Source organism: Oncorhynchus keta, chromosome 15 (assembly GCF_023373465.1).
Source record: "Oncorhynchus keta strain PuntledgeMale-10-30-2019 chromosome 15, Oket_V2, whole genome shotgun sequence".
NCBI classification, from domain to species: domain Eukaryota; kingdom Metazoa; phylum Chordata; class Actinopteri; order Salmoniformes; family Salmonidae; genus Oncorhynchus; species Oncorhynchus keta.
The window spans coordinates 41,550,788-41,577,311 of NC_068435.1; the positions used below are offsets into that span (position 1 = coordinate 41,550,788).

The following is a 26,524-nucleotide window of genomic DNA, read 5'->3' on the forward strand; positions in this document are numbered from 1 at the left end:
GTATGCACACATGACTGTAAGTCGCTTTGGATAAAAGCATCAGCTAAATGGCATATTATTATTATATTAAATGGGTTGTACTAGAACAGAATGATAGATTCCTTTATTGCTGAAATAAATCCCTCTAGGAACAGGGGAGAATAGAAGACAAGCAATTAAAGCTGGGATGTTTTTCAGATCCTCCAAGCGAAGCAGCTGGGGGGGGGCAGCCCACCCCCCCTTCTGTGAGGAAGAGGGCACAGGACCAATGTCAAACATGGAGTCTTGGGAGAACAGGATTGTGGGAATAGGCATGTATCCCTCCCTGTATGTCCTTCATGGATGAAAAATAATTTACAGTGCAGTACCCCCTGCACAGTTTGACATACACTATATATACAAAAGTATGTGGACATCATTTCAAATTAGTGGATTCGGCCGTTTCAGCCACACCCGTTGCTGACAGGTGTATAAAATTGAGCACACCGCCATGCGATCTCCATAGACAAACATTGGCAGCAATGGGTGGCCTTACTGAAGAGCTCAGTGACTTTCAATGTGGCACCGTCATAGGATGCCACCTTTCCAACAAGTCAGTTTGTAATATTTCTGCCCTGCTAGAGCTTCCCTGGGCAACTGTAAGTGCTGTTATTGTGAAGTGGAAATGTCTAGGAGCAACAATGGCTCAGCCACAAAGTGGTTGGCCACACAAGCTCACAGAACAGGACTGCCGAGTGCTGAAGCGCGTAACGTGTAAAAATCATCTGTCCTCGGTTGCAACACACACACTACTGAGTTCCAAACTGCCTCTGGAAGCAAAGAACTGTTCGTCAGGAGCTTCATGAAATGGGTTTCCATGGCAGAGCAGCCACACACAAGACTAAGGTCACACCATGTGCAATGACAAGCGTTGGCTGGGGCAGTGGAAATGCGTTCTCTGCAGTACTGACAGTACCACGAATGAATCTGTGTTTGGCGGATGTCAAAAGAACGCTACCTGGCCGAATGCATAGAGCCAACTGTAAAGTTTGGTGGAGGAGGAATAATGGTCTGGGGCTGTTTTTCATGTTTCGGACGAGGCCCCTAGTTCCAGTGAAGGGAAATCTTAATGCTACAGCATACAATGACATTCCAACTTTGTGGCAACAGTTTGGGACAGGCCCTTTCCTGTTTCAGCATGACAATGCCCCCGTGCACAAAGCAAGGTCCATACAGAAATGGTTAGTCGAGATCGTTGTGGAAGAACTTCACTGGCCTGCCAGAGGCCTGACTTCAACCCCATCAAACACCTTTGGGATGACTTGGAACGCCGACTGCAAACCAGGCCTAATTGCACAACAGTGCCCGACCTCACTAATGCTCGTGGCTGAATGGAAGCAAGTCCCCGTAGCAATGTCCCAACATCTAGTGGAAAGCCTTCCCAGAAGACTGGAGGCTGCTGTTGCAGCAAAGTGGGGACCAACTCCATATTAATGCACATGATTTTGGAGTGAGATGGTAGACAAGCAGGTGTCCACTTACTTTTGTCATGTAGTGTATTTTTCAACTAGACTTTTTAGATTGGTAGACAAGGGGTGTTGATGAAACCGTTGACACTGTATAATAACTAACTGTTAAAATAGAGGGAGAGAGGATAGAAAGACGGCAAAGGAGGAGAGACGGTAGATGAGAGTTGAGAGGACAGTCGAGGGGAATGGGTGACAACGTCGCGTGACCACGGAAGACAAGATGCAGCAAGTACTGAACAAATCAGAATCCTGAACAACATCCTAATGTTTACCAACATTAGCTAGCCGACTTATTGATACATATTTGTTATAAACCCCTCCGGTTCATTGCAAGATGAACAGACAGACGGGAAGATAGCCAGACGAAGGGAAATAAAATGTTTATTTTTGTTTCAGTTCAGTAGGTTCCTCTGGATGAAATCACGCATATTCATCATCCAAGGGTTTCTATACAGGATTCACCCAATAGCAATATTACCAATCAATGTAGTGCTCAATCATTAGTTACAGCGAATTCTATTTGAAAAAAGTAACAAAGCAAAAAAGACACGACAATATAAAGTAGCATGGTAAACATGGTGTTCATTCCTTCAATCAATCACAACACGGCCCCGCTAAAAAACACTCCGGATGTCATTCGAATGGCACCCTACTATTCCATGTAGTGCACTACTTTTGACCAGGATCTATAGATGCCATTTGGGCCACATACTTTATATTCTTAACCTTAGTTAAATTCTTCAGCGACATCTCAACAGAAGACTTGGTCTGCGTTACAAATGGCACCCTATTCCCTGCATAGTGCAGTCAAAAGTAAGTAGGGAATGTAGGGAATAGGATGCCATTTAGGACAACATAAATGTTTAAATAAACTATTTGGGGAATATAATATTTTGCTTTTATATGCTTTGTATTGATAGTGTTTGTAATTTCTCAGATTTTAAGAAAATCTCATTCAAGAAATCTATCGTTACGTTGTCAGAAATGGTTCAAGAATCAGTGATGGTCCATTTGTATACTGTAGCAATCAGAATCAGACTGTAATGGAGAAAACAGTAGGGGGAAAAAAGTGAAAACAGAAATAAGACTTTCAGAAAGGCAGTATAGTACAAATGGACAAAGGGGGAAAAAAGTCATACGTAGTACTTCTAAGATTAGAAAAGCACGTCTTCCTACTGTATATATACTGTACCTTTTTCAACATACCACATCATTAACATCTTCTCTAGAAAATATTTGTTGGTCCTGTGTGAACAATAGATTGCATGGATGGTCTATATCTGCATAGACTAATAGGGTCTGTCCCAAATGGCACCCTATTCCTTATATAGTGAGCTACTTTTGACCAGGACCCATAGGAGTCCCCAAACTTAACTAGTGCTCCAGCCCTACCCGTCCTCTCTCCACACAGTCAATTGTTCTCTTCACAGTTTAGTTGCATCCAAAATGGCACCCTATTCCCTTAATAGTGCACTTTTCATAGTGTAGAATACATTTGTAATGCACTTGAGACATAGGGTGCCATTTGAGATTTGCCCTTTGTCAGTATCTACGTTAGTGTTGGTTGGCTGCTGAGGTTCCAGTCAGTCACTACATCCTGTCACCATCTCTGTACTGGAGGTTGCCATGACAACTACTGTAAACAAACAATAGTGGGCCAACCTATGTGGTTCTGACAGGACACCAGGCTTGAAGACAACCTGACACTTTACGACAATGGCCATCATACATAGAGAACAGCTATTTCATTGAAAAATATATAGATTAGTGTTTTGTTTTAAAAAAGGCTAGTGTTGTCTTCCTTCCTCTACAAACATGGTGCTGCAACAAAGCTAATAATACATGTAGGTGATGTAAATCATTAAATTGTTTTCAACCATGTACCCCTGATAATCTGGTTTAAAGCTAAAAAGGTCTGGCTGGGAACCACTGGTCTAAACATATATCCATCCTCAATGATTTTTAATATGTACAAATAAAATATCCATCAAACACCACCAAGTAGAAAATAAGGTTAGTTCGTTCTCTGTGGACTGTCTGTGTCCCTCTTTCCCCCGCCCCTTTGTGTCATGTAAACTAGGTACCCAACCACCTACAAGCCTCATTGGTTACTGAGAACAGGCTCCCTGATGACCAACGAGGAAATCAGTGTGGATTTGATACATGATCCAAAAATAATTAAAAGAGAAAAGGTAGATTTTAAGGACTAGTGGTTATAAATGGCAGAGTGGCTTCCGTCCAAAATGGCCTCCTATTCTCTAATGCACTACGTATGTTATAGGGTGCCAAATGGGACGCGTCCACACTATGGGAGATTGGTTTGGCAAGTTAGCATCTCATGTATGAGAGTCCCGATGGCTCTCTCCAACAGCAGGGTGCTTGATGGTGACGCCGTCGCTGGGTTGTCTGGTAACCATGCAGAGTTATGTAGCAACGTCGTTGTCGAGAAGACGCGGCGTGCAGCGTCTTCACACACACTCCTCAGCTGACATCAGGAGAGGGTTGATGTACTCAAACCCTTCAAACTCCGACTGGTCGATCTTCTTCACTGCATCACTGCAAAACAGACAGGAAACAAACAAACAGTTATAGGGGAGACATATGACGATATTGATCAGTAAGTAAATCGCTTCTCATACCACCACTAACTAATCTAGTAAACTGAACAGACATCATAAAGCATTGATTTAAATGATCCATGAAGAATGACGGACGGACGGAGACAGAACGACGGGCCCTGGTTAAAATGACACTGAACAAAAATAAACGCAACAATTTCACAGATTTAACTGAGTTACAAGTTCACATAAGGAAATCTGTCAATTGACAAACTCATTAGTCCTTAATCTATGGATTTCGAATGACTGGGAATACACACATACATCTAAAAAAAGTTAGGGCCGTGGATCAGAAAACCAGTCAGTATGTGATGTGACCACCATTTGCCTCATGCAGGCTGTTGATTGTGGCATGTGGAATGTTGTCCCACTCCTCTTTAATGGCTGTGTGAAGTTGCTGGACATCGGCGGGAACTTGAACAGTGTCGTACAGGTCGATCCAGAGCATCCCAAACATGCTCAATGGGTGACATGTCTGATGAGTATGCAGGCCATAGAAGAACTGAGACATTTTCAGCTTCCAGGAATTGTGTACAGATCCTTGTGACATGGAGCCGTGCAATATCATGAAACATGAGGTGATGGCGGTGGATGAATGGCATGATAATGGGCCTCAGGATCTCGTCACAGTAACTCTGTGCATTCAAATTGCCATCTCTAAAATGCAATTGTGTTCATTGTCTGTCGCTTATATCTGCCCATAACATAACCCCACCGCCACCATGGGGCACTACATTCATAACGTTGACATCAGCAAACCGCTTGCCCACACGACAACATACGATGTCTGCCATCTGCCCGGTACAGTTGAAACCGGGATTCATACGCGAAGATCACACTTCTCCTGCATGCCAGTGGCCATTGAAGGTGAGCATTTGCCCACTGAAGTGGCTACAATGACAAACTGCAGTCAGGTCAAGACCCTGGTGAGGCCATAAAGCATGCAGATGAGCTTCTGAGACAGTGTCTGACAGTTAGTTCAGAAATTCTTCGGTTGTGCAAACCCACAGTTTCATCAGCTGTCCGGGTGGCTGGTCTCAGACGACCATGCAGGTGTTTAAGCTGGATGTGGAGTTCCTGGTGTGGTTATATGTGGTCTGTGGTTGTGAGGCCGATTGGACGTCCTGACAAATTCTCTAAAATGACATTGAGGCGGCTTATGGTAGAGAAATGAACATTACATTATCTGGCAACAGCTCTGGTTGCCAATTGCAAGCTCCCTGTAGCATTGTGTTGTGTGACAAAACCACACATTTTAGAGTGGCCAATATTGTCCCCAGCACAAGGTGCACCTGTGTAATGATCATGCTGTTTAATCAGCTTCTTGATATGCCACACCTGTCAGGTGGATGGATTATCTTAGCAAAGGAAAAATGTTAACAAACAGTGAAGTAAACAAATTTGGTTTTGTTTAGACATTCTAAAAATGTCTAGGATCTTATTTCAGCTCATGAAACCAACACTTTACATGCTTGTTTCCATTTTATGTTCCGTACAGTTCACTATATATGGTGCCATTTGTTCTTAACCGACTTGCCTAGTTAAATAAAAGGTATATTTGGGACGCATACAGAGACAGACAGATACTCACTCATCATCAGGCGTGAGCTGGATAGGCTCGTTGGTGAATTGGGCGTCAAAGTTGTCTAGTCCAAACTCTCCTGAGATGTTGGGTTTGAATGGAGGAACCACCTGCTTCTGCTCCATCTGAAACAACAATGCAACAAGGTCACAGGACACACAGCATTGAGGTCAAAGAGACACACAGTACATTCAGGAAAGTATTCTGACTCCTTGACTTTTTCACATGTTGTTACATTAGGGCCTTATTCTAAATGGATTAAATAATCTACAAACAATACCCCATAATGACAAAGCAAAAACAGGTTTTTAAAAAGTATTCAGACCATTTGCTATGAGACTCGAAATTGAGCTCAGATGCATCCTGTTTCCAATAATCATCCTTGAGATGTTTCTACAACTTGATTGGAGTCCACATATGGTAAATTCAATTGATTGGACATGATTTGCAAAAGGTACACACCTGTCTATATAAAGGTCCCACATTTGAGAGTGCATGTCAGAGCAAAAACCAAGCCAGGAGGTTGAAGGAATTGTCCGTAGAGCTCCGAGACAGGATTGTGTCGAGGCACAGATCTGGGGAAGGCTATGAAAAAAATGCCTGCAGCATTGAAAGTCTCGAAGAACACAGTGGCCTCCATTTTTAAATAGAGGAAGATTGGAACCACCAATCCTAGAGCTGGCCACCTGGCCAAACTGAGCAATTTGGGGAGAAGGGTCTTGGTCAGGGAGGTGACCAAGAACCCGATGGTCATTCTGACAGAGCTCCAGAGTTCCTCTGTGGAGATGGGAGAACCTTACAGAAGGACAATCATCTCAGCAACACTATCAATCAGGCCTTTATAGTAAAAGGTGCATGACAGCCCGCATGGAGTTTGCCAAAAGGCACCTAAAGACACTCAGACCATTAGAAACAAGATGCTCTGTTCTGATGAAACCAATATTTAACTATTTGGCCTGAATGACAAGCGTCACATCTGGAGGAAACCTGGCACCATCCCTACAGTGAAGCATGGTAATAATAATAATAATAATATATGCCATTTAGCAGACGCTTTTATCCAAAGCGACTTACAGTCATGTGTGCATACATTCTACGTATGGGTGGTCCCGGGGATCGAACCCACTACCCTGGCGTTACAAGCGCCATGCTCTACCAACTGAGCTACATGGTGGTGGCAACATCATGCTGTGGGGATGTTTTTCAGTGGCAGGGGCTGGAAGACTAGTCAGGATAGAGGGAAAGATGAACTGAGCAAAGTACAGCGAAATTCTTGATGAAAACCTGCTCTAGAGCACACAGGACCTCAGCCTGGGGCGAAAGTTCACCTTCCAACAGGACAACGACCCTGAGCACACAGCCAAGACAACGCTTCGGGACAAATGTCTGAATGCTCTTGAGTGGCCCGGACGTGAACCCTTATCTAATATCTTTGGAGAGACCTGAAAATAGCTGTGTAGTGACACTCCCCATCCAACCTGACAGAGCTTGAGAGAATCTGCAGAGAAGGGGAGAAATTCCCCAAATACTGGTGTGCCAAGCTTGTAGCGTCATACCCAAGACGACTCTAGGTTGTAATCGCTGCAACAAAGTACTGAGTAAAGGGTCTGGATTCTTATTTAAATGTTATATTTCAGTTTTTACAATTTGATATTTTTGCAAACATTTCTAAAAACCTGTTTTTGCTTTGTCAATGTGGGGTATTGTGTGTAGATCGATGAGAAACAAGAAACCCATTTAATTAGTTTTAGAATAAGTCAAGGGTCTGAATACTTTCCGAATGCACTACACATGCTGGATAATCTTGTTTAAAATAATGTATATGAAGCGACTTAGTCAACATAGTCCAACAAGCACCATGTTACAACCAAATTAGCCTTATTTACAAAGAAGTAACGTACAAATTCCCCTGAAAATAGTTTAGAACCATTTTAAACCACAGAAAAAAATATTCACGTGGCTAACAAATAATTGCACCAAAAGCCAATCTCTCTCTCTCCTTTGAAGCTGTGAGGCAGCCTGTAGATCAGCGGAAACTCCATTGTTAAGTCAGAACACAAACAGACATGCAGCCTGCAGGGTGTTCACCCAGCACTACCACCCCCTGGAGGTAGAGGAGTGCAGGGCAAGGCTACGTGTGAGGTGAGACTGAGCGGAGGGGGAGCCAGCTCAGACAGCCAGTCAGCAGACAGGGTAGACCCTACTGGGAAAAGAGGTCAAGCTGCTCCTGAGCTGGCCTGGATGCCTGTCTGTCTGTGTCAGGTTGGAGTCAATTCCTTTGAAATTTGCCCAGCATTAGGACAATAACACGTTTCTGAATTTGAATATTGAGGTTAGCCAAATGCTCTTAATTCTCTGGTGGTGACCCTCTAATTACAATAGAATCACTGTGACACTGGCCACTTAGTGCTGACTTTTATAGTCCAGGAATAGGCTTCATCTAGGTCTGGAAAACCTGCCCTTAGAGAACCGATACAGCCATGGTTAAAACAAATTGGCCCTCAACTATGACCTTTTCTTTTAAACTATGTGGAAAGACAATATGAGAGTTGATTTCTCACGGTCCGTCATTCGTGTTTAAGTACATTTTCATTGGTGAGAATTCTGCTTCTGCTGCTTTGTTTGAAAACAATGATCTCTATATATTGGTCATGATGCTCTCTCACCTAAACACTAGATACAGGAGGACAGATAGTGACAGAGTTGCATTAAAGAGAGAGATAGAAGACAATGACTCACAAGGTCCCAGTCTACGTTTCGGAAGAAGGGATGACCCATGATGTCAGCAAAGCCCGTCTGGGGATGACAGCCTAGCCGCTCCTTAGGTTCCTGGGAAAAAAAGAGAGAGACAGGGAAGGAGGGAAAGATTGGGGAGAGAGAGCAAGGAGAAAGAGAGGGATAGATAAACAATGAGTTCAAGAGCATAGATATGAGACAGACGAGGAGAGGGAGGGAAAGAAGGAGAATATGTGACAGCAATGTGACGTGACATGACCTTGTTAGGAATGAACTTTGTGTCTGGTAGTTACCTTGTTGAGGAAGCCCTTGAGAACGCTGGCAGCTTTGACTGACAACGACCGAGGAATCCTGATCTGTTTTTCCAATATTACTACAGAGAGGAGACAGAGGATATTAGACTGTTATTTATTGAAACAGTTACTTAGTTAGGACCTAACTAACAAGGAAACAAAGTCATATTTACACACACATATCAAAGCTGCAGGCTAAAGTTAAATCTAGACTTGGTTTCCTCTATCGTAATCGCTCCTCTTTCACCTCAGTCTTTTCAGTTCGCTACAGCTAACGACTGGAACGAGCCGCAACAAACACTCAAATTGGACAGTTTTATCTCAATCTCTTCATTCAAAGACTCAATCATGGACACTTACTGACAGTTGGGGTTGCTTTGTGTGATGTATTGTTGTCTTTACCTTCTTGCCCTTTGTGCTGTTGTCTGTGCCCAATAATGATTGTACCACGTTTTGTGCTGCTACCGTGTTGTCATGTGTTGCTACCATGCTGTGTTGTCATGTGTTGCTGTCTTGCTATGTTGTTCTCTTAGGTCTCTATTTATGTAGTGTTGTGTTGTCTCTTGTCGTGATGTGTTTTGTCCTATATTTGTATTTGATTTATTTTTAATCCCAGCCCCCCCCATCCCCGCAGGAGGCCTTTTGCCTTTTGGAAGGCCGTCATTGTACGTAAGAATTTGTTCTGAACTGACGTGCCTAATTAAATAAAATAAAAAATACTTTGGAAGAGGTAGTTTGAAGTATTGTGTGTGTGTTACCTTGGAAGAGGTAGTCTTCAGTGTTCTGGTCTGGGTTGTCGGAGCTCCCTACGATGTCGAAGGGCGACCGTCCAGCCATCATCTCAAACATCAGCACCCCCAACGCCCACCAGTCCACACTGAAACCTGAACCCACACAATTGACAGAAAGTCATTCAAATGACTTTGCCTTACATTCCAATATAAATACACAAGATAACATTCTCGTAGTGTGCAAACGAGGAAGAGCATGGATATCTAGAATGACGTGTGAATACTATAAATCGTCTTCTGCTTCTGAATCTGAAGCAAATGGGCATTATTTGTAGCAGACAGTCTTACCATAGTCCTCTCCTCTTAGTATCTCGGGGGCGATGTAGTTGGGGGTTCCACAGAATGTACTGGTGGTGTCTCCTGGCCTCAAGCCCTCCTACAGTACCCAGGGAGCACAGCAGTCAGCACACCCATCTCACAGCGTAGAGGCATTAACACACAAACACTTCAGAGCTTTACATGGCATTAACACGCACGAGCACACAAACACAAAAAAAGACACACAGACAGAAACACACAGGCATAAGCACGCGCACAGACAGACCTCTCCCCCCCCCAACACTCACCTTGCACATGCCATAGTCAGTGAGTTTGATGTGTCCCTCTGACTCCAGCAGCACGTTGTCCAGTTTGAGGTCTCTGTAGATGATGCCTCTCTCGTGGAGGTAGTTCAACGCCAAGCTGATCTCTGCTGAGTAAAACCTGACCGAGGGAGAGATGGAAAAGAACCGGTCAGACTCACACACACAGATACATCACTGTCTAAGATCTACACAACTAAATCACCAAACTCGTCATCAGTTGAATTTAAGGGTTGTGTTCGTTAGACCCCAAACAGAAGAAAATGTGCTAAAACAAGAAGGGACTACCAGGATTTTCAAATGCAAAAAGTTCCGTTGCGTACCCTAGTGAACATAACTCAAGTGTAGCTATGACATCATTGTTCAAACCTGGCGTGTTCCTCAGGTAGCTTCCTCTGTCTCTGCATGTGGAACATCAGGTCTCCTCCGTTTACATACTCTATGACAAAGAACAGTCTGCTCTCAGTCTGGAAACAGGAGTGTAGCCCAACTAGGAATGGGTGGTTGGATGCCTGCTCAAACACGTGCTTCTCTGTCTGGACCCAGTCAATATCCTACAACCCAGACAATAACACACACAGGATGCATTTGGAAATCCAGTAGACTTAAAATCATTTCACACACTTAGAAAAGCTAAATAAGCAGACATAACCAGGCAGCCATCTGAAGAGAACAGACAGAGTGAAAGAGTGGATGTGACAAGAGTGAGTGAGTGGTGTTGACAGATCTCTATTGACAGACAGGTAACAAAAGGTCAGGACAGCGCAGCCTCTCAGACAGAGGGATGGCACAGATGATTGATCAGGTAGCGCCTGTCAACGTGTCAGACCAAGTGTGTGTGTTTCTTCAGAGTGTGTGTGTGTGTGTGTGTATGTACGTGCATGTGTCACTCCGTCTGTGTGTGTTTACCTCATCGTCGTTGACCAGCTCCTTCTTGACGACCTTCATGGCGTAGATCCTCTCAGTCTTCTTGAGTCGGACCAGCAGGACCTTGGCATAGCTGCCCCGTCCGATCACCCTCAGCAGGTCAAAGTCCACCAGACCCAGACTAGACGCTGACTTCCCTGTGTCTCTGCTGCTGCGTGCCTACAGGACGGAGGGATGGACAGAAATAGGCATGAGATGGACGGACGGACAGGCAGACAGGTTGCCATCACTCTCCCACAACAACTTTGGCAACACACACACTTCTCTCACTCACACACAATCGCAGTCCATCTTCCTCACCTCTTTCTCTTCTCCATTGTAGTTTAGACTCTCACTAGAATCTTTGTTCTGATGACCTGAGAGAGCGACAGTGACAGATAGGGGGAGAAAGAAAGCAGGAGCAGTCACATATCCTCCCAGACACTAGAGGGCAGACGTGCCAACATTGAAGAAATTGTATGAGTACCAATTCAGCGGCACCCCCAGCCTCGCGGACCCCACGACGGAGTGTGTGATACCCACACCGCACCTTTTTAAGCCTAATGATGTTGGCAGAAGACTGCCTCAGTAAGAATGGTAGGCTATAGATTTAAGGGCACTTGATAATTGGCTACCATTCATTCAACATGCCTTGTCATTGGTGAACTGACTATCACATCACTAGCAGCCTACTGTTGACATACAGCTATATCAATAACATACACCTACTACTCTAACAGTCCAACATAACTTTCTGTGAAGGACATGGCAGATTTCTCTGCCATGTCTGTATCCATCCACGCAGCAACACGCACTGAATTACTGCAACACCGCACGTTTCCTTGTTGGTCAATGTGCTCGTGCTTAATACCGTTGCGGAGATCAAAGTATGTGTGGGCAAGAAAGTGTTCTTGCTAGTTGACTGAACACTGTAGCTACAGTAGCTTCTGAAAGTATTCACATCCCTTGACTTTTTACATATTGTGTTACAGCCTGAGATTTGAATGGATTCAATTGACATTTGTCATCCCTGGCCTACACACAACATCCCATAATGTCTGTGGAATTGTGTTTTTAGATTTTTAAAAAATGTTAATAAAAAATGTAAAGCTGAAATGTCGTGAGTCAATATGTATTCAACCCCTTTGTTAAGGAAAGCCTAAATACGTTCAGGAGTAAAAATGTGCCTAACAAGTTAGAAGTTGCATGGATTCACTCTGTATGCAATAGTGTTTAACATGATTTTTGACTGACTACATAATCTCTGTACCCAACATGACAACCATCTGTAAGGTCCCTTAGTCAAGTCCCTCAAACACAGATTCAACCACAAAGACCAGGGAGGTTTTCCAAAGCACATTGAATATCCCTTTGAAAATGGTGAAGTTATTAATTGCACTTTAGATGGTGTATCAATATACCCAGTCACACCAAAGATACAGATGTCCTTCCTAACTCCGTTGCCGGGGAGGAAGAACACCGCTCAGGGATTTCACCATGAGGCCAATGGTGACATTAAAACATTTACAGAGTTTAATGGCTGTGATATGAGAAAACTGAGGAATGATCAACATTGTAGTTACTCCACCATACTAAATGAGAAAGAAGCCTGTACAGAGTAAAAATATTCCAAAACATGCACACAATTTATTTTTACCTGAATACAAAACGTTATGTTTGGGGCAAATCCAACATATCACGGAGTACCACTCCATATTTTCAAGTATCTTGGTGGCTGCATTGTTACGGGTATGTTCATCATCGGCAAGGACTAGGGAGTTGTTTTTTTATATAAAAATAAATGTAATAGAGCTAAGCACAGGCAAAATCCTAGAGGAAAACCTACTTCAGTCTGCTTTCCAGCAGATAGTCAAATTCACCTTTCAGTAGAACAAGAACCTAAAACACAAAGCCAAATATTCACTGGAGTCGCATACCAAGACAGCTTTGACTGTTCCTGAGTGGCCTAGTTACAGTTTTGACTTCAATTGGCTTGAAAATCTATGGCAAGACTTAGCTGTCTAGCAATGTTCAACAACCAATTTCTTTAAGAAGGTGCAACTATTGTACAATCCAGGTGTGCAAAGCTCTTAGATTTACCCAGAAACTCAAAGCTGCAATAGCTGCTAAAGGGGTGTGAATACTTACGTAAATTAGATATCTGTATTTCATTTTGAATACATTTGCTAAATTGTCTAAAAACACATTTTCATTTTGTCATTATGGGGTATTATTGTGTGTAGATGGGTGAGAAAAAATATCTAGTAGTGCTTGTATGCTTGACGAACACATACCATTTTGGAAAATGTACTTCGCAAACAGTTCGTTGTTCATTTTCCCTACCCTTCTTCCTCAAACATCAGTGGTATCAACGAACGAAGTGGTGAGCTGCCATCCAGTTCGAGGGAGGAAAATAGTACTGCGACTACTGGGGGCCGGAGCTCTACAAATTTTTCCTCTGCACCCAATTCTTCTGATTGGTTCAGCTCCAACTTCAGACGGTTGAGTCAAAAACCACAATGTGCTTTGAACTAGAAGTAGAGATCTGTGTGGGACTGACTTATTCAAACGGCTCCCGCCTGCACACACAGCTTTTATTTCGCCAACCGCCCACACCCGCTGAGCTTTTTCTCCCCAATTTCGAACTTGTCTCATCGCTGCAACTCCCCAACGGGCTCTGGAGGAGAAGGTTGAGTCCCGAGTCCTCCGAAACATGACCCGCCAAGTTGGAAGTTGGAGCTGAACCAACACTTGCCGGCTTTACCTGGAAGTAAGCCGCACCAATGTGTCGGAGGAAACACTGTTCACCTGACGACCGAAGTCAGCCTGCAGGTGGCCAGCAAGCCACAAGGAGTCGCTAGAACGCGATGATCCAAGTAAAGACGCCCGTTCAAACCCTTCCCTAACCCGGACGACACTGGGCCAATTGTGCGCCGCCCTATGGGACTCCCGATCATTGCCGGTTGTGATACAGCCCAGGATTGTACTCGGGTCTTTAGTGACGCCTCTAGCATTGCGATGCAGTTCCTTAGACCGCCACTATAGTCTAATCATATTTAATTTCTTTGGAAAGATAACTTCCACGTGATTCTCTGTCCATGCATAGACAGCCTACTCTACTTCATTGACACCACACATATACTAGGCGCACTTGATCTCGCACGCCCAACTAGGAGAGGTAGGCTACTTCACTTGAAGCAGCAACATGTGTGAATACTGTGACAAAGATGTGCTTTTAATACAAGAGGTAGGTCTAACACATACAGGGCAGAAAGAGTACCGTTTCCAAATAATCTAGACTGCAATGATCTCTGTTGGGACCTGCAGGTCTCATGCAGCCCTCCAACTAGAAACCTATTCGACCTCAAATTGCGTGCATGGTACGCAAAATGCGTGCAGATTGGCAGGTCTGAGAGGGGGATAAAGAATGGTTAATAGTGTGAATGTTAAAGGAGAAGTTTACCCAAATTCCAGAAACTACCAAGTGATTCCATACATTGACACTAGTCCAGTGGAGGTTGCCCTCTCCCCCTCTGTAGTCCTGTACCGAAACAGATGTATAAATGGGTCACGTGACTCGTGGTCGACCGATTATGATTTTTCAACGCCGATACCGATTATTGGAGGACCAAAAAAGCCGATACCGATTAAATCGGACGATTAAAAAAAATACGTATTTGTAATAATGACAATTACAACAATACTGAATGAACACTTATTTTAACTTAATATAATACATCAATAAAATCAATTTAGCCTCAAGTAAATAATGCAACATGTTCAATTTGGTTTAAATAATGAAAAAACAAAGTGTTGGAGAAGAAAGTAAAACTGCAGTATGTGAGAAAGCTAACGTTTCGGTTACACCAGACTCATCTCGGGAGTTGATAGTCATAAACAGTGCAATGCTTGACGCACAACGAAGAGCTGCTGGCAAAACGCATGAAAGTGCAGTTTGAATGAATGTTTACGCGCCTGCTTCTGCCTACCACCGCTCAGATATTTAGATACTTGTATGCGCAGTCAGATTATATGCAACGCAGGACAAGCTAGATAATATCTAGTAATATCATCAACCATGTGTAGTTAACTAGTGTTTATGATTGATAGTTTTTTATAAAGATAAGTTTAATGCTCGCTAGCAACTGACCTTGGCTTACTGCATTCGCGCAACAGGCAGTCTCCTTGTGGAGTGCAACGAGAGAAAGGCAGGTCTTTATTGCATTGGACGAGTTAACTAAGGTTGCAAGTTTGAATCCCCCGAGCTGACAAGGTGAAAATCTGTCGTTCTGCCCCTGAACAAGGCAGTTAACACACCGTTCCTAGGCAGTCATTGAAAATAAGAATGTGATCTTAACTCACTTGCCTAGTTAAATAAAAGGTATAAAAAAAAAATTTGGGGGGGGCGGGACAAATTGGCACCCAAAAATACCAGTTTCCGATTGTTATGAACATTTGAAATCGGCCCAAATTAAATCTGCCATTCTGATTAATCGGGTGACCTCTACTCGTGACAGAGCAGGCCTTTTCTGCTCTGTTGCCAGTGAATTCATGATTCACAAATCCACAAAATGTGGACACATTTGTTGTTTTACTGACAGTGTACAGCGTATGAGCTATTGCTGTCAAAAGTACTATCAGTTTTGTGTCAGGAAATGTGTACTTTTACACCAAAAACATTTGGATTATTTTATGTAGCCAACTGCCACAGCAACGGAGATGGGTAACAACTGTGCATGTGCTCTCTCGGAGGAATCCCTGCTACGTACAAACTGCACGTTATTCCCTTATTCGTTTTTTTTCCTTCAGCAGAGAAGTTAAGACAGCATAACAGATTAATTATACAAAGTAAACAACTAAATATCCTCGTGAATAGTATCCCCCACGAAATGTATAGTAGCACAACTAAAGTCCATTTAGAGAGCATAAGCTAAGAAGAGTTTCCGCTTGTTTGCTAGAAATAGCAAGAATGATTTGTTTAACAGTGTTGTTTGACAAAGGTATTGATGTGAGTTTCTGTGCCCCTGCTTTCCTACACATTGTTTTCACCATATCAATTGCGGCCGGTAATAATGATCAAAGTCTCTGCAATAGTGTGTTGTTTCTTATTGTAGCGGGCCTAGCCACTCATCGAATATTCCCATGACCTAAGTGCACTCTGGTTGAATTTTAACTTGAATTTTTAATAATTTAGATTTAGATTTATAAGGTTAACTTCACTAGGGTAGGGGGCACAATTTTCACTTCCGGATGAAAAGCGTGCCCAAAGTAAACTGCCTGCTACTCAGGCCCAGAAGCTAGGATATGCATATAATTGGTAGATTTGGATAGAAAACACTAAGTTTCCAAAACTGTTAAAATAATGTCTGTGTATAACAGAACTGATTTGGCAGGCAAAAACCTGAGAAAAATCCCACTTCAGGGATGGATTTATGTTTGTAGTTTACTATTGAATGTCATTACAGTATCCATTGACTTAGGACTCAAATTGCACTTGAAAAATGAGAGCGTTAGACCACTCTGAATGAGTGGACCCTACAGTGTCCCAGAGCTTTTTCAAGCATGCGACCGAGAGGGCGCCTTTGTTTACCTTTTATATTGACGACATTATTGTCCGATTGAAATATTATTGATTATTATGACTAAAAACAACATGAGGATTGATTCTAAACATCGTTTGACATGTTTCCACAAACTTTACGGATACTATTTAGATTTTACGTCTGCCTGTAGTGACTGCGTTTGAGCCTGTGGATTGCTAAACAAAACGCGAAAACAAAAACTGAGGTTTTTGGATATAAACATGGACTTCATCGAACAAAAACATTTATTGAGTAAATGGGAGTCTTGTGAGTGCAACCATATGAAGATCATCAAAGGTAAGTGATTAATTTTATCACTACTTCTGACTTTTGTTACTTCTCTACTTGGCTGGTTACTGTTTGTAATGATCATCTCTTCAGTGGGTCATATGATTGAGTGTAGTCTGGCCCAGGAGTGGGAAGGTGAACGGAAAGGCTCTGGAGCAACGAACCGCCCTTGCTGTCTCTGCCTGGCCGGTTCCCCTCTTTCCACTGGGATTCTCTGCCTCTAACCCTGTTACGGGGGCTGAGTCACTGGCTTGCTGGGGCTCTCTCGTGCCGTCCCTGGGGGGTGCGTCACCTGGGTGGGTTGATTCACTGTTGTGGTCGGCCTGTCTGGGTTGGCGCCCACCCCCCCTGGGTTGTACCGTGGCGGAGATCTTTGTGGGCTATACTCGGCCTTGTCTCAGGATGGTAAGTTGGTGGTTGAAGATATCCCTCTAGTGGTGTGGGGGCTGTGCTTTGGCAAAGTGGGTGGGGTTATATCCTTCCAGTTTGGCCCTGTCCGGGGTGTCCTCGGATGGGGCCACAGTGTCTCCTGACCCCTCCTGTCTCAGCCTCCAGTATTTATGCTGCAGTAGTTTATGTGTCGGGGGGCTAGGGTCAGTTTGTTATATCTGGAGTACTTCTCCTGTCCTATTCGGTGTCCTGTGTGAATCTAAGTGTGCGTTCTCTAATTCTCTCCTCTCTTTCTTTCTCTCTCGGAGGACCTGAGCCCTAGGACCATGCCCCAGAACTACCTGACATGATGACTCCTTGCTGTCCCCAGTCCACCTGGCCATGCTGCTGCTCCAGTTTCAACTGTTCTGCCTTACTATTATTCAACCATGCTGGTCATTTATGAACATTTGAACATCTTGGCCACGTTCTGTTATAATCTCCACCCGGCACAGCCAGAAGAGGACTGGCCACCCCACATATGCTCTCTCTAATTCTCTCTTTCTTTCTCTCTCTCGGAGGACCTGAGCCCTAGGACCGTGCCCCAGGACTACCTGACATGATGGCTCCTTGCTGTCCCCAGTCCACCTGACTGTGCTGCTGCTCCAGTTTCAACTGTTCTGCCTTATTATTATTCGACCATGCTGGTCATTTATGAACATTTGAACATCTTGGTCATGTTCTGTTATAATCTCTACCCGGCACAGCCAGAAGAGGACTGGCCACCCCACATAGCCCGGTTCCTCTCTAGGTTTCTTCCTAGGTTTTGGCCTTTCTAGGGAGTTTTTCCTAGCCACCGTGCTTTTACACCTGCATTGTTTGCTGTTTGGGGTTTTAGGCTGGGTTTCTGTACAGCACTTTGAGATATCAGCTGATGTACGAAGGGCTATATAAATAAATTTGATTTGATTTGATTTGTCTGCTGGGCGCTGTTCTCAGATAATCGCATGGTATGCTTTCGCCGTAATGCCTTTTTGAAATCTGATACAGTGGTTGGATTAACAAGAAGTTCATCTTTAAACCGATGTATAACACTTGTATCTTTTATTTATGTTTATTATGAGAATTTCTGTTTTGTTGAGTTTCACGCTCTGCAATTTCACCGGATGTTGTTTGAGACAGTGGATTACTGAACAAAACGCGCTAACAAAACTGAGGTTTTTGGATATAAAGAGGGACTTTATCGAACAAAACAAACATTTATTGAGTAACTGGGAGCCTTGTGAGTGCAACCATATGATGATCAAAGGTAAGTGATTCATTTTCTCTATTTCTGACTTTTGTTACTCCTCTACTTGGCTGGTTACTGTTTTATTTATTTAATTTCACCTTTATTTAACCAGGTAGGCAAGTTGAGAACAAGTTCTCATTTACAATTGTGACCTGGCCAAGATAAAGCAAAGCAGTTCGACACATACAACAACAGAGTTACACATGGAGTAAAACAAACATACAGTTAATAATACAGTAGAAAAATAAGTCTATATACAATGTGAGCAAATGAGGTGAGAAGGGAGGTTAAAAAAAAAAAAAAAAAAAAAAAAAGCCATGGTGGCGAAGTAAATACAATATAGCAAGTAAAACACTGGAATGGTAGATTTGCAGTGGAAGAATGTGCAAGGTAGAGATATAAATAATGGGGTGCAAAGGAGAAAAATAAATAAATAAATAAATATAGTAGGGGGAGAGGTAGTTGTTTGGGCTAAATTATAGATGGGCTATGTACAGGTGCAGTAATCTGTGAGCTGCTCTGACAGCTGGTGCTTAAAGCTAGTGAGGGAGATAAGTGTTTCCAGTTTGAGATTTTTGTAGTTCGTTCCAGTCATTGGCAGCAGAGAACTGGAAGGAGAGGCGGCAAAAGGAAGAATTGGTTTTGGGGGTGACCAGAGAGATATACCTGCTGGTGCTGCTATGGTGACCAGCGAGCTGAGATAAGGGGGGACTTTAACTAGCAAGGTCTTGTAGATGACCTGGAGTCAGTGGATTTGGCGACGAGTATGAAGCGAGGGCCAGCCAACGAGAGCGTACAGGTCGCAGTCCAAAGTTTGGTGACAAAACGGATGGCACTGTGATAGACTGCATCCAATTTATTGAGTAGGGTATTTGGAGGCTATTTTGTAAATGACATCGCCGAAGTCGAGGATCGGTAGGATGGTCAGTTTTACAACGGTATGTTTGGCAGCATGAGTGAAGGATGCTTTTTTTGCGAAATAGGAAGCCAGTTCTAGATTTAACTTTGGATTGGAGATGTTTGTTTCTGACGTAAGCCAATAGTCACGTGGATAGCAGCTAGCTAGCTGCGAGATCCAGGTGTAAATGTCCAGAGCTTGCGGTTGAAATCCGAGGATTTCAACCACAAACCGTGGTTAGCTGATTAACATTAAACAGTAAACTGGGTAGCTTCTGGTTAGCTTCTATTGGGGATTTCAGATTTGAGGTAAATAATACTTACATTTTTTTATATATATTTTTTGAAATATGTGAGGCAGGTTGCAGGAGAGTGTTTTGGAGTTTGAAAAGAAAATATATAAATGGTATGCGAAGAAAGGTGTGTGTGTGTGTGTGTGTGTGTATATATATATATATATATACACACACACACATACACACATACACGGCGAGGACAAAGGATGTCTGACTGCTATGCCATCTTGGTTAAGACATTTTGTAATGATTTGTCTGCTGGGTGATGTTCTCAGATAATCGCATGGTTTCGCCATAAAGCCTTTTTGAAATCTGACACCGTGGTTGGTTTAACAAGAAGTTAATATTTAAACCGATGTATAACACTTGTATGTTTTATTAATTTTTATAATGAGTATTTCTGTTTTTGAATTTGGCACTCTGCAATTTCACTGGATGTTGGCCAGGTGGGACGCTAGCGACGGCACGTACCCTAGTGAGGTTAACCACATTAATGATTTTGAGATAAAGACGATATTATAATACAGATTTTTTTTCTCCTCTGGATTTTGGAAATTCTCCCGCAAACCCATTTTCATATCAGGCAACCCCACACGGGGTCACGTCCCCTAGTTTGGGAACCGCTGTGCTAATCTGTAGAGCACCTAGGCCTATATGTCTACATGATATGGTGCCATGGTAATAACATAATAAGAACACCTCAAATGTCAAGAATCTGGCTAGGTTACATACCTCCGCACGCTGGTTTTGTGGCTGTCTTTTCTTAAACAAGCCTTTGTATTTTGGCACTGTGCCAGATCCAGTCCATGGAAATACAGTGTCAAGAGCAGTATCTTTAAATATCCTTTCTGTCCACATGCAGCTATGCAAAATTGGCTGCAGTAGTATTTACATATTTACAGTGAAAACAGTGACATTTCTAGCAACGTAACAAGTCACGTGATCTGTTTTTTTGTAGCCGTTTTGGTACAGGGAGAGAGAGGGGGATATGGCAAACTCCACTGAACTAGTTTCAAGCTATGGAATCAATTGGGAGTTTCTGCGTTTTTGGGTAAACTTCTCCTTTAAACTTTCTAATTCAGTCAGCCACCAGTAGAGCACCTGACAGGACTTAAGGCTGTCTTAGTCCTACTGGATCCAGCTTAGTGACTCAGGTCTAGGGACAAGGTCTAAAGAAACAATTCATTGAGTCAAAATGTCTGATAGATCATCATAAACAATCTTAACCCACCAGGGCTAGTTTTCCTTAAAAAGGAAGTGTGTGTGTGTGTGTGTGTGTGCGTGCGTGCGTGTTACCTGGCTGTTCTGATTGGTCTAATGGAGTGATGGAGGCCCCTCTATCAGGCCCCATGATAGGCTCCTAGAAAGAGAGCGAGATGAAGAGCGAGAGAGAGTGTAAGAGGACAAGTTGAGAAATATTGTGTCTCAGTCCTTTCTTAATGAAAATACAATATGTGTAGGGCCCAGAGTTTTCTGGGACAGGTCACATGAAAAGACCAAGGTAAAACTCTGGGCACTAAGTATAAGAGACGGCACTAACCGCTCCCTGTTCCTCACCTGTATCATCTGTCGGCCACACTCCACGGTGACCAGTTTGTGACACTTCTTGTGGACCAGCAATTTGCAGTTGATACATTTGTAACCCTGTCTCCCCAGACCCCAGATACGGTCTGTACAGATGGCGCAGTGAGCTCTCTGGAAGACAAAGAAAACAAACCTTTAGAGAGAAAAAGAGACAGAGGGATAGAGGTTAACAGAGATGAAGAGAAAGAGGAAGAATGAGAAAGAAGTAAAGGAAGAGAGGTATCTACAGTATATACAGTAGTTCCTCAAAGGTTTAGAGCCTATGACCATTTGTGTCAGATTGTGGTAACTTGCGTCATTGCACCACACTATCACAAGGGGCAGTTAGAATGCTGATCTATCGGTTGTCTAAACTGTGGCGCAAATTGATAATCTTTTCACAAATTAATAGAGGTGTGAATGTTTAAGTCAGAGTCTCTCTTCTTTGGCACTCGAGTCCTGTATCAGGTAAAATGACCTGGCGGGTGGCCCCGAAGTTGAGAGAGAACATGGGTAAACACAATTGCGCAATTACACTTGACATGTAGACTGACAATTTTCTAAAAATAGGTACAGTGGGATTTTAATTTCTCTCCGTCTAAAAACAGATCATTCTAAATAGCAAACAGGCATTATTTACCACAGTGTGAAACAGGGATAGCCCCTCTATATAAAGTGAGTTTCTGAGTCCTTCTTTGCTGATGTGAAGAAGAACTGAATGAGAGTCCAGCGAGGGGAAAATGGTGGCCCATATTTTCAAGACCTGAGATACTTCATGAATTTATGAAATGTACAAGTTTATTTAGGCAATTTAATATATTAATTTAGGCTTGGCATATTTAGGAGGCTATTTCACAGCATAAAGCCATATATGTCAGCATAAAGCCGAGTGACTCACTCATTTGATCAAAATAAATAAGTAACAACATTCTTTCTGATAGTCTTTAATAAATACATGTTTTGACCAAGTTAATCTGCTCATGTGTGTGTTCAATCATTTGTGAGATTGCGGTTACAATGAAGCACGTAGACTACATTAAATAAATCCTATTCATAATGAATAATCAGATGCGTTGCAGGCTTGTCATTTTTACTTATTAAATTATTTCAGATTTTATTTGATATTTTTAGACAACACAAAACACACATATGGATATGACAACTAAACTCATCAAAAAAAAAAAGAAACGTCCCCTTTTCAGGACCCCATTTTCCAAAGATAATTAGTAAAAATCTAAATGACTTCACAGATCTTCATTGTAAAGGGTTTAAACATGGTTTCCCATGCTTGTTCAATGAACCATAAACCATTAATGAACATGCACCTATGGAACGGTCGTTAAGAAACTAACAGCTTATGGTACGCAATTAAAGTCACAATTATTAAAACTTAGGACACTAAAGAGGCCTTTCTACGGACTCTGAAAAACACCAAAAGAAAGATGCCCAGGGTCCCTGCTCATCTGCGTGAAAGTGACTTAGGCATGCTGCAAGGAGGCATGAGGACTGAAAATGTGGAAGGGCAATAAATTGTAATGTCCTGTCTCCCAGTAGCGCCTAAGATAGTGCTACTGGGAGACAGGACGGACAGGTGATCGTCCTCGCAGTGGCGGACCACGTGTAACATCTGCACAGGATCGGTACATCCAAACATCACACCTGCAGGATAGGTAGAGGATGGCAAAAACCGCCCGAGTTACACCAGGAACGCACGATCACTCCATCAGTGCTCAGACTGTCCCCAATAGGCTGAGAGAGGCTGGACTGAGGGCTTGTAGGCCTGTTGTAAGGCAGGTCCTCATTAGACATCGCACAAACCCACCGCCGCTGGACCAGACAGGACTGGCAAAGAGTGCTCTTGACTGACGAGTCAGAGGTCGACCGATTATGATTTTTCAACGCCGATACCAGTACCGATTATAGGAGGACAAAAAAAGCCGATGCCAATTAAAATCGGCCGATTTTTTGCATTTATTTGTAATAATGACAATTACAACAATACTGAATAAACACTTATTTTAACTTAATATAGTACATCAATAAAATCAATTTAGCCTCAAATAAATAATGAAACATGTTCAATTTGGTTAAAATAATGCAAAAACAAAGTGTTGGAGAAGAAAGTAAAAGTGCAATATGTGCCATGTAAGAAAGCTAACGTTTAAGTTCCTTGCTAAGAACAGGAGAACATATGAAAGCTGGTGGTTCCTTTTAACATGAGTCTTCAATATTCCCAGGTAAGAAGTTTTAGGTTGTAGTTATTATAGGACTATTTCTCTCTATACCATTTGTATTTCATATACCTTTGACTATAGGATGTTCTTATAGACACTTTAGTATTGCCAGTGTAACAGTACAGCTTCCATACCTCTCCTCGCTCCTACCTGGGCTCGAACCAGGAACACAACAACAACAGCCACCCTCAAAGCAGCGTTACCCATGCAGAGCAAGGGGAAAAACTACTCCAAGTCTCAGAGCGAGTGACGTTTGAAACGCTATTAGCGCGCACCCCACTAACTAGCTAGCCATTTCACATCGTTACACCAGCCTAATCTCAGGAGTTGATAGGCTTGAAGTCATAAACAGCAGAGCTGCTGGCAAAACGCATGAAAGTGTTGTTTGAATGAATGCTTATGAGCCTGCTGGTGCCTACCATTGCTCAGTCAGACTGCTCTATCAAATCATAGACTTAATTATAACATAATAACACACAGAAATGCGAGCCGTAGGTCATTAATATGGTCGAATCCGGAAACTATCATCTCGAAAACAAGACATTTATTCTTTCAGTGAAATACGGATCCGTTCTGTATTTTATCTAACGGGTGGCATCCATCAGTCTAAATATTCATGTTACATTGCACAACCTTCAATGTTATGTCATAATTACGGAAAATTCTGGTAAATTAGTTCGCAATGAGCCAGGCGGCCCAAACTGTTGCATATACCCTGACTCTGCGTGCAATGAACGCAAGAGAAGTGACAATTTCACCTGGTTAATATTGCCTGCTAACCTGGATTTCTTGTAGCTAAATATGCAGGTTTAAAAATAAATACTTCTGTCTATTGATTTTAAGAAAGGCATTGGTGTTTATGGTTAGGTACACGTTGGAGCAACGACAGTCCTTTTTTGCGAATGCGCACTGCATCGACTATATGCAACGCAGGACACGCTAGATAAACTAGTAAGATCATCAACCATGTGTAGTTATAACTAGTGATTATGATTGATTACGTTTAATGCTAGCTCGCAACTTACCTTGGCTTCTTACTGCATTCGCTCCTCGTGAGGCAGGTGGTGAGAGCGTTGGACTAGTTAACCGTAAGGTAGCAAGATTGGATCCCTGAGCTGACAAGGTAAAAATCTGTCGTTCTGCCCCTGAACAAGGCAGTTAACCTTTTTGGGATAGGGGGCAGCATTTTCACTTTTGGATGAATAGCGTGCACAGAGTGAACTGCCTCCTACTCTGTCCCAAATGCTAATATATGCATATTATTATTATTATTGGATAGAAAATACTATGAAACTTCTAAAACTGTTTGAATGATGTATGTAAGTATAACAGAACTCATATGGAAGGCAAAAACCTGAGAAAAGATCCAACCAGGAAGTGGGAAATCTGAGGTTTGTAGTTTTTCCACTCAGCCCCCATTGAAGATACAGGGTGATATTAGTTATGTTTCACTTCCCAAGGCTTCCACTAGATGTCAACAGTATTTAGAACCTGTTTGAGGATTCTACTCTAAAGGAGGGGCTCATAAGGGCTCTTTGAGTGAGTGGTCTGGCAGAGTGCCACAGCCTCGGTCTGGCGCATTCACGTGAAAGGCAGCTACGTTCCACTTCATTTATACAGACAAAGGAATTGTCCAGTTGGAACATTAATGAAGTTTTATGTTAAAAACATCCTACAGATTGATTCCATACTTAGTTTGGCATGTTTCTACAGGCTGTAGCGGAACTTTTTGAACTTTTCGTTCGACGTTCGGTGCGACTTAAACACGCTTTTGGATTGTTTTCCAAACGTCCTAGCAAAAGAAGATATTTGGACATAACTGATGGACATTATCGAACAAATCAAACATTTATGGTGGAACTGGGATTCCTGGGAGTGCATTCTGATGAAGATAAAGGTAAGTGAATATTTAAAATGCTATTTCTGAGTGATGTTGACGACCCAATATGCGGGCGGGTATCTTTTTTGGCTGCTTTGTTGTCTAAAGGCTGTCCTCAGATTATTGCATGGTTTGCTTTCTCCATAAAGTTTTAAAAAAATATGACACATTGCATTAAGGAGAAGTTTATCTAAAGTTCCATGTATAATAGTCGTATCTTTATCAATGTTTATTATGATGTTATGATTACAATGTTTAGTATTTCTGTAAATTGATGAGGCTCTCTGCACAATCACTGCATGTTTTAGAACTACTGAACGTAACGTGCCAATGTAAACTCCGATTTTTTTTATATAAATATGAACTTTATCAAACAAAACATACATGTATTGTGTAACATGAAGTACTATGAGTGTCAGCTGATGATCATCAAAGGTTAGTGATTCATTTTCTCTATTTCTGCTTTTTGTGACTCCTCTCTTTGGCTGGAAAAATGGCTGTGTTTTTCTGTGGCTTGGTGGTGACCTAACATAATTGTTTGTGGTGCTTTCGCTGTAAATCCTTTAAATCAGACACTGTGGGGCTGGATTAACGAGAATTGTATCTTTAAAATGGTGTAAAATACTTGTGTGCTTGAGGAAATGTACTTATGAGATTTTTGTTGTTTTGAACTTGGTGCCCTGCACTTTCACTGGCTGTTGCGGGGGGGACAGGTTAACCCACCGTTCCTAGGCCGTCATTGAAAATAAGAATGTGTTCTTAACTGACTTGCCTAGTTAGGATAAGTAATCCTTCTCACCTCCTTCTCACCCCCCTAAAAGATTTAGATGCACTATTGTAAAGTGGCTGTTCCACTGGATGTCATAAGGTGAATGCACCAATTTGTAAGTCGCTCTGGATAAGAGCGTCTGCTAAATGACTTAAATGTAATGTAATGTAAATGTTAAATAAAGATTAAATAAAAGGCGTAAAAATAAAGATTTTTTTTTTTTTTTTTGCAAAATCAGCGTCCGAAATTACCGATTGTTATGAAAACTTGAAATCGGCCGTTCCGATTAATCGGCCGACCTCTAGTTTTGTCTCACCAGGGCTGATGGTCGGATTTGCGTTTATCGTCGAAGGAATGAGCAT

General features: G+C 42.5%; 1 protein-coding gene across 1 annotated transcript in view; it reads right to left on the reverse strand.

Moving 5' to 3' along the window:
* Nucleotides 1-1,852: 1,852 nt before the first annotated feature.
* The window catches only part of prkci (protein kinase C, iota), a 61,349-nt gene continuing 36,677 nt past the window's right edge, over nucleotides 1,853-26,524 (reverse strand). Inside the window, exons 6-17 of the mRNA XM_035788669.2 lie at nucleotides 21,275-21,412; nucleotides 21,014-21,077; nucleotides 11,316-11,371; nucleotides 10,998-11,174; nucleotides 10,458-10,642; nucleotides 10,074-10,209; nucleotides 9,796-9,883; nucleotides 9,475-9,600; nucleotides 8,717-8,796; nucleotides 8,427-8,516; nucleotides 5,697-5,812; nucleotides 1,853-4,043 (exon numbers count right to left, since the gene is read on the reverse strand). Coding sequence (XP_035644562.1) covers nucleotides 3,956-4,043; nucleotides 5,697-5,812; nucleotides 8,427-8,516; nucleotides 8,717-8,796; nucleotides 9,475-9,600; nucleotides 9,796-9,883; nucleotides 10,074-10,209; nucleotides 10,458-10,642; nucleotides 10,998-11,174; nucleotides 11,316-11,371; nucleotides 21,014-21,077; nucleotides 21,275-21,412 — 1,344 coding nt within the window. The 3' untranslated portion in view covers nucleotides 1,853-3,955. The remainder of the gene's footprint in view (nucleotides 4,044-5,696; nucleotides 5,813-8,426; nucleotides 8,517-8,716; nucleotides 8,797-9,474; nucleotides 9,601-9,795; nucleotides 9,884-10,073; nucleotides 10,210-10,457; nucleotides 10,643-10,997; nucleotides 11,175-11,315; nucleotides 11,372-21,013; nucleotides 21,078-21,274; nucleotides 21,413-26,524) is intronic.